This window comes from Augochlora pura, chromosome 11, assembly GCF_028453695.1.
Source record: "Augochlora pura isolate Apur16 chromosome 11, APUR_v2.2.1, whole genome shotgun sequence".
Taxonomy (NCBI): Eukaryota; Metazoa; Arthropoda; class Insecta; order Hymenoptera; family Halictidae; genus Augochlora; species Augochlora pura.
In genome coordinates this window covers 1,033,975-1,042,584 of record NC_135782.1, presented here as the reverse complement: position 1 = coordinate 1,042,584, position 8,610 = coordinate 1,033,975, and the positions used below count along the sequence as shown (strand labels likewise).

At 44.7% G+C, this 8,610-nt stretch overlaps 1 protein-coding gene across 2 annotated transcripts in view; it reads right to left on the bottom strand.

Moving 5' to 3' along the window:
- Window positions 1–6,248, bottom strand: part of LOC144477373 (scavenger receptor class B member 1) — a 30,747-nt gene extending 24,499 nt beyond the window's left edge. Inside the window, exons 1-2 of one of the 2 annotated variants that reach the window (XM_078195099.1) lie at window positions 5,933–6,248; window positions 4–109 (exon numbers count right to left, since the gene is read on the bottom strand). In XM_078195099.1, coding sequence (XP_078051225.1) covers window positions 4–37 — 34 coding nt within the window. In that variant the 5' untranslated portion in view covers window positions 38–109; window positions 5,933–6,248. Of the gene's footprint in view, window positions 1–3; window positions 110–510; window positions 578–5,932 lie in introns of those variants that run through there. The other variant, XM_078195098.1, reaches the window with a different exon arrangement.
- Between the last annotated feature and the right edge of the window lie 2,362 nt (window positions 6,249–8,610).

Here is an 8,610-nt window from a genome sequence, read left to right as displayed (position 1 = left end):
CACTTTTGAATTGTTGCAGCGGTATCGGGAATTTCATGGTTGCGACCAGATTCGTTTGACTTGTCGCCTCGCTGCGATTCTCGTTTCTCGACTTCTTGCCGGTGTGTACCTGCAACAGAGAAGCACGGATGATGGTGGATCAACTTCAACCTGATCGGACTATAGTGCAAGGGGTTAGGCAGCACCTTGAGCGCGTTACTAGGATCTCTTAGGGAATTTTATTAATTAACCCTTTGCACTATGATAACGAGTCATACTCGCGATAAAGATTCTGTAAAAGTTTTGAAATTTCTTCTAAATCGAAATAAAATTGAATCCTTCTGTTATCAAAGTCTAGAAACAGAAGTAAAGAAAGACAATAGAAGAAATGAAAATTATTTGGTTCTATCAAGGATAGTATTAAGGACTAATTAACGGAGCGTGAAAGGAGTCACAGCGCAACGGGTTAATTAATAATCTATTTCTGTGCGGTAGATGTCGAGCCAGTTTCGATTATCGACGGCGACTTACGCGTCGACGACGATTACAGAACAAAAGCATCATCGACATGCTTGGCACGTCTTTATAGCCCAAGTGGTTAAACTGGCTACCCTTGCAAGGCCGCGGCCCTGCGATCAACAAAAAGGTGGCGTGTTATCGACCGCGCGGGGACGTTGCAAATTAATATTTTCGCATTCGACGTCCCACCGATTTCCGGCAATTTTTATTTTCAAGTCATCTTAAAATATCAAGAACACGCTGTACCGCAACTGTTCATTCATTTACAACATTTTACGTCTTCTGATGTCGTTTCTTTATGACTACAAATATTGTCGTATAACATAATCGATTAAAATTTTTATGGAGTTCGCCGTAGCAAGTAGAACGAGCCAGTAATGGGTCAGTCCCTCCGCGTTGTGTCGCATTCGTTCTAATCTTATCGCGAAGCTGTCACGTTCTTTCTTTTCTTCATTTTTCTTCGTGAACAAGCGTCGCCGAGATTTAGAGACGCGACGAACAGTTTAACTGTTAACCGAGCTATTAATACGTCGGTGTTTTTGGAGGCCTGCCGTTCGACGACGAAACTGTAATGCAATTTAATTAATTTCACCGTGACAGACGCGACACACCGAGCCCGAGAATGACGCACGAATTTATAGGCAAATTTATATAGTCGCGGGAGAGATTGAATCGGATAAGAAGATTAGCGGCGGACTTGACAAGCGAATTAGAATGACCGGTTGGTTTGGTAATGTCTTGTTCTTGCCGGCACGTAAGAAATAATTGTCGCATTTACGATTAACCTTGTTTCGTGTCTTCGTCACGGGATGAATATCTACGATTTTATAAAATGTGTATTTAATTTTATAGAACATACATATGTATACGTTTTGGTGAACGTATTCGCATTTTTACATCTCCATAGAATTTATATACAATTGCCAGACTTTTCAATGAAATACAAAATTTCTGTATATCAAATTTTCAAATGTTATCAACTCAAAGGAGACTTGTTAATTTCGCGTTTCACCGGTTCGTTCTTGCCACGATTTCATAATTATTGCTACGACGAGAAATGCTTCTCATGGTGATAGCCGGACAACGGACACCATATATTTGTAAGAAAAATCGTTACGACTCTATAAAGTTATTTAAAATTGAAATAAGTGTCTGATTAATAGTAATTAATAGTAAAGCTGCTTTGTACTATTTGCGCACGCCCATGGCCTACCAATAACATCAATGATCTCACTCGATGTCTCGTCCCATCGCGGGCACAATCGACGCTTTTCACGGCTGCGAATTGTTTGAATATTCGCGAGCGACGCGAGACAAAAAGCCGGCGTGTTTGCTCGCGCCGGTGAAATAAAAATAAAAATTGTACAAATAGACGGTGTCAAACGGCGGTGACCCGTGAAAATCCACGAAACTCTTTCATCGGTTAGGCGCGCTCGAACGGGGAGGGGGGGCGAGCCTTGATCTACGAGAACATCGGTTCTCGAGCTTTCTCTAGGAATCTCAACATAACGCCTGACATTCTCGACCAACTATAAAAAAAAAACTAGATCTATTAACAATATATTTCCGATCCAAAATGGCCGCGCCGTTTTTCCACGGAATTACAAAACAGCGACGAACTCCATCGAACGAGGATTTGCGTTGATTCGATAAAATGTACTGTTTAACAGCTGACATTTGTATTTAATAGCCGCCTCGTCAGTCGGTGACTTATTAACGAACTTTTTAACCCGGCAGTAAATCATAATCCGCGAACCAATTACACTAATGGCATCGTGCGACGGCGCGGTTACGTTTGTAATTGCTTGGCCGGCGAAAAAAAAATCAGGCTGAGTCACACACACGGTTCACGTTGTTCAATTTGTTAAACGTAACGCCGTCCTCTGTACAATGAAAACGCGTGGTCTCGGGCTACTATGTGTCGGCTGGTGAGCATCATTGAATGTTTTATAAATTGACAGTTGTTTGTCAAGAATTCGAATACGTTGCCTCGTGAAATAATGCGCTATGGGATTCTGTACGGCTCGTCACCGCGTTCGTATAGCGATGTGGCATCCTCCGTTAACGTTTGCAATTAGCTCGGTGAAAGCGTGAATTCGCTTCCCGGGATAATAACTATGTTCGAATTGTCGCGTTCGCACGGTTCGGTTTCGCCGCTTGCAATTTCAACGCGAACTCTGTGATGAACTGTGAGATAAGATAGGGGGTCTTCGAGAGGATCCGATTCACTTAGAGTTCGTTTAGCATTGATTATAGCGGCCTAAGGACGTGATATAAACGGAATAAATATATCTTGATAATAATATGTAAAAACGAACGCCGAAGGAAAGCGGAAAAATACTGAATGAACGCTAACAAGAATACTAAAAAAAGAAACGCTGACAAAAATACTAAAAAAACCGCTGACAAAAATACCGAAAGAACTCTGAAAGAAAATGCTAAGAGTGTACAAACAGGGCGTTGAAAGAAGCACTAAAAGACTGCTGAGAAAACATTAAGAGATCGTAGAAAGATTGTAAAAAGGCGCTAAGAGAACGGTAAAGGACCGCTAAAACGATCGCGGCGTACGTCGGCCGATTTCGGGACGCCGTCCGTTGTTATTCCCCTCCCCCGGTTAACTCCGTCGAGGCGTTCAAAAGACCGACAACAGTTTGCCGAAGACGTTAGTTAAGGAATTTGCATAGCAATCGAAGCGGTCCCCGGCTGGGTCCCCGGTTCGGCCACATTTTTACGGATCTCGGTTTCTGGGAATCCCCCGTTCGGACCATTTTTCTTTTTCATTTCTCGTTTCATAAAACGCGACGACGACTCAACGAAAAACGGCGTGACTCACCGCGCGAGGATGCGATGACGTTTTCGCGTCAACGTGGATCTTTGTCGCGGACGTGTTAACCAGAGAGAATTTACAATGTTAATAGCGGGCAACCACCCCCGCGCCCGGCGTTGCACGCGCAACACAACGTAATGCGAACACGCGGCGCGTTCCCGCGCGACAACTTTTTCCGGGGAAAACCTTTATGTCAGACGTTGGCGATGAATTATTTATTTATCCGCCTTCGCGGCCACCGGGGGATTCGCTCCGATGCGCGCCGTGAACCAATAAAAGAATATAGGCGTGCGTTATTGGTCGCGTTGCTCGCGATGGAAGCGAGCAAGATGGCGGATAAGTTTAGTACATATGTATATATATATGCTAAGCGTTGAACTCGTTTCGACTCGCCGGCGATTATTTTTCCGGTCTAGACGCGGAAATTATTCTCGGATTAATTAATGCGTCGAGGATAATACTTCTGCTACTGGAAAACGATGATTTAAACATTCAGCATCCTTATTACAGATCTTTTGAGCCCGCTGATATTTATAACAGTCGCGGATAGGATGCAAATTGCTATCTCGTTGCACAAACCAGATGAGAAACTGTTCGTAGATTAACGTACATAATCTATAGCAAACTAGACTGAACGTTGGAAATAAAAATTGTGAATAGATTTTTATTTACTGTTCGACCCTTCGAGGGTTGACTCATCTCAGATTAAGAGCAGCTATTCGTTTATATCATCAGCGACGTTTACTATAATATTTAACAAAGAAATTCTTCGCAAACATGCGCAACTTCGTGGCTAATGTTTAACAAAAATGAGAGCTAGCTGCATAAAGTTATCGAGTGATCTAATACGATAGCGTATGCAATATTATTGCAGCATAGATTGTGTAAGACAAAATTAACCATCGTGAACTCAATGGAATAATTTTGCAGTGTCTGTGCGGAATTTGTTTACTTTCGGCGCGAGTGGCAAAAAATAAATATTGTTGTCATCGATCGCAGAAACGCTCATTTAAAACAGACGTCACTCGGCATATCGCTGAAATATTCTCCGGCATATAATTAAGCGGACTTAAGGTTGTTCGAAAATGATTTTTACTAAACAGCTGCAATGTTCTTTGATCGAAAATTACGTTTGTTCGTGCATCGTTTAAATCAGGAAACATCGATTTAGCGAATAGAATTGCAGAGGATATATATAGGATCAATAGAATTGAAAGATTGCGACGTTTTTTAACTGCTTCGATTGCTTTCTATTTTTACTGGTTGAATTGCAGTGTTTCAAAGGAGTTGTCGGTGTATAATAAATATAACGTCGCGTCCCGTGGGTCTGGCAAAAATCGTCGCGCGTGCCGCCGAAGCGGCCGAGATCATAGAGCATCGAGGAGACACGCGCCGCCTTTGCCGGAGACTTCAACGCCTGCACAAGCGATCACCGCGCTAGTCCAATGCTCGCGCGGTTCGAACAACTATTATAGCAAATCGACCGATTCAGCACTCGCTGACAAATTATCGCGATAATTATCACAATCGAAGCGCATTAAACAAACGTTCAGATTTTTTACACAATAAAAATTGACAGCTCAACAACGATATTTTCAAATCGTTCGCGAACGTTTCCCATCAAATCGCGCGCTCCGATTACGGCTTTTCGAGTTTTTTCTTTTTTAACAGCGGAACGATCCGCGTCAGTTTTATCAAGACCGTCAACCATGTGTTGCGTCACGAGATTGTTGAATTCACGGCCGGCGGGAACGTGCACTCGAAATCGCGCGCGCGATTTCCGATGGACCGACACGTATTCGACACAAACAATAAACGATCGAACGGCGGCGTCTTGTCATTACTTATTACGTGAGCATCCCGCATTTACATCGGTGCCTAAAGCGAAAGAAAGCGCGTGTAAGTATGGCGATGCGCGGCGCGTGACACGCGTGCCGAACGCCGCGAACGACGATGCTGAAATTTTCCGCGGTTTTTTCCGACACCCCGCCTTCGCGATTCTGTTCCGTCGCGACGGTCGAAGAAAAAAAAAAAGTTGTCTTTGCCTATTGCCGTGCGAGCGAACGAGATATTTAATCGAGTTCCAGCTGGGAATAAGCGTCGATGTTCGACGGGCGAACGCGTGGGAAATGTCTTCTATAGTTCTAGCTCGCAGTCTTTTAATACAGCGAAAATATTAACAGTCGTTGATACGATAACACGGTGAATGTTTTTCATAAATAAAGCTTCGAGAGTTTTTAATAATAAATGATTTAATAAGGCTCGAATTTTCGCAGCACAAATTCTGAAGGTCTTTAATATTCCACGAGATCCGAGAGTCTCTAATTTGAAGTTTAAATTCGAAAATGTCGTCAACGAGTAAAAAAGTCTTTAACAATTCGAGCCGAACGACTAAATGACTCCAGCATCCCGGAATAATCTGCTCGAAGGAAATCTCGGAAAACCCGGCTGAATCGATTCGCATGGACGTGGGAGGCTCGCGGATTTCCGGCAAACGTTGCTCTCGAAAGCTGGGAAAAGCCCACACCGGAGTCGAGGTAAACCGCGGCGAGGATCGAGACGATCCCGAGGGAACGCGAGAAACGAGGCCTGATATAGGCAACTTACCGGAGGGCAATGTCGGCTGGTGCTGAAGTATCGTTCGAAGTGGAAAACACGCGAGTCGATCCTCCGGATGACACTTCTCGAACGGTCAACAACACTTTTTCACACTGCCATCGTGTTCCCGCGGACGAGCAGAGATGTCTTTATTCGTCTAATCGCGCGTATGCGAAACGTCAGGCGTCGGGAGGGATCTTAGAGCAAGTCGGGGAGGGGGAGGTATCCACGGTTGGCCAACGAAGCCCGCGATTCGTTTATATCGTTCGCTGACTGCGCGCTCTCTCTCTCCCTTAATCTCGTTATTAGTGAGCCCGAGTCTTGTGTTCACTCTGTTTTATACCAGCTTCTCGGGCCGCAACCCCCCATACCGATGCCGGCTGAGTGACAACGTCCAACAGTTTTCGTCTCGCTTCAGCCGCAGGCTCGCTCGCATGCAGATAGTGCATGACGCGATACGGAACCGCCGGTGATCGTCGACGCGCCGCGACAGATTTTTCTCTTCGGAAAAATCGAAATTTCCGAAATCGAGGCTCGATCGGGATCACGTGATCGCGACGCGCGAACGTCTTCGTCCCAGGATTCGCGCCAGACTGGCCAGCAGACGGACGCACCGACGCGTTCGTTGATCTTTTAAAAAATACTAACGACGAACGAATGACGCGTTCTGTTCATGAATGAACAACGATGCTCCGGCGACCCGAAATCTAACAAATTCGTGGTTTCGTAATCGAAAGCACTTCGAATAACGGATTATCGATATCGAGTTGGAATATTAATATTCGACTTATTCGACGTTCTTATCACAATTGTTAATTAAAAAAATAGAGTGTAAAATTACATTTGAAATCATTGCAAAGAACATTTGCGACGATCGTTAGCATTCGATGCAATTAAAAATATTAAACAACGATATAAATGTACAAATCACTGCGTTGAATCGTTAAACAATTCCAGACTGATCCGAGCGTTGGTTACAACAACTGGGAACAATAAAAAAAAAGACCGGAGTAACGTCATTTCGTGGACGAAGCGAAAGACGTCATCGATCTTTATCGGGGCTCGTTTCGATCGTGTTTCTGCCGATTTGCATAAAGCCGGAACCCCGCAAATAAATCATCGATCGTTTCGCCTTCGTGAAACGGGATGATCCGTTTATCTGTTTCTGTATCTCTCCTGTTTCGTCCGTAGATTTATGGACGGGGACGAGATGAAACGGACGCGCCCGATACGTGCCCGCGTAAATGTGCGCGAGAGCCGTCAGAAAAACGTTGATCCTCGCGTAAAACGGCGATGGTGAACGCGCGATGTTGACGAGCAACGCGGTGCGCGTTTGTATTAAAAAAAACAAAAGTATCGGAGGAAGTCGCACGCGATCCGACGTGGAAAAAACATTGAGGATGTTTCACCTTTCGGCGGAGCACGCATCAATTTTTCCTCTTATCGATGGACACGGTGTTTACCGTCTGTCGATTAAGCTCGGACTCTCTTCTCGAATTCCTTCGGTCTTTCCATCGTCCTGCGGCTTCCTCTTGTCAGAAAAATCCTCGTCGAAATTTGAAACGACGTTTACGATCTTTACATTATTTTTTTAATCATACGATGACTATCTGAACCGATTATTATAGATTAAACGCTTTATTACATAAACATGTGGGAACAATGAAAACTGGTGCACCATTACTTCGAAATTCCCATCTCAAAAATCGATGTGAAAGAAACGCCGAGCCCCGACTCCCAATAAACACTGGACGTCTTGGATACGTCTTAAAGAAGTCGATTCTACGTCGATTTGATATCTGAACGTCTTACGGCGCCTGGGACGAACGTCTTTGAGACGCCTTTTTTCAGACGTTAACCAGCCGCCCGATTAGTGACGTCTCGAAGACGTCCTTGTGCCATCTAGGCTGGGCGAGAAGGGATCGTTAGGTTCGCGCGAGATCTCATCGTTGCAGAAAAATCAGGTTTTCTCTCGCGTGCGGGGCCCTCGACGAAACCAAGGCTACTTGGACCAGCGAAATTATCTCAGAAAAGCAAGTCGACCGGCGAACATTCGGACGCCGAGTAATCTTGGACACGGGGCTCAATTATTTCAATTATTTCCTTGAAAATTAAGTGACTAAAAATTAAATACCAAAGTCACTGTATCGGCGATATCAGTAGCTAAATTCGCCAACGATCGCGTCGTGTTCCGAAAAGACAGAGGAAGCGCATCGCCGCGTACGCGGAGCTATAACGCACGCTTAAACGAAAACGAGCCTGTACGTGACAAACGCTTTTACACGCCACTTAACATTTATTCGTCGCAGTCGAACTAGACAATTTTTATTCTGCACAAAAATCCACGGTCTAATAATACGTCCGTTTAGTTTAATAAGCTCTGGTGTTTTCGATTTGCCGTGGAAATCGATCGTTCTCCAACAATGTCGCAATCGCTTCGATTTGACGAGTACGGAGTAAAGCTAAGACGATCGATCACCACGATCGAAAGTCTTTCTAGATCCGAGGCAGCGATCCACGAGGATCGTTCTGCTCGGCTACGTGTGCACGGTTTCGTTTTTTATTGTGAAACGAGGCCCACCGTTCGAGCTAGAAACAGGGTGGCATTCCAACCGTCAAAAGCAGGTTCCCGAACGCGATAATCAAGCAGCGAGGAGCCCTCATATACCTCACTTGTTCCGTAAAGA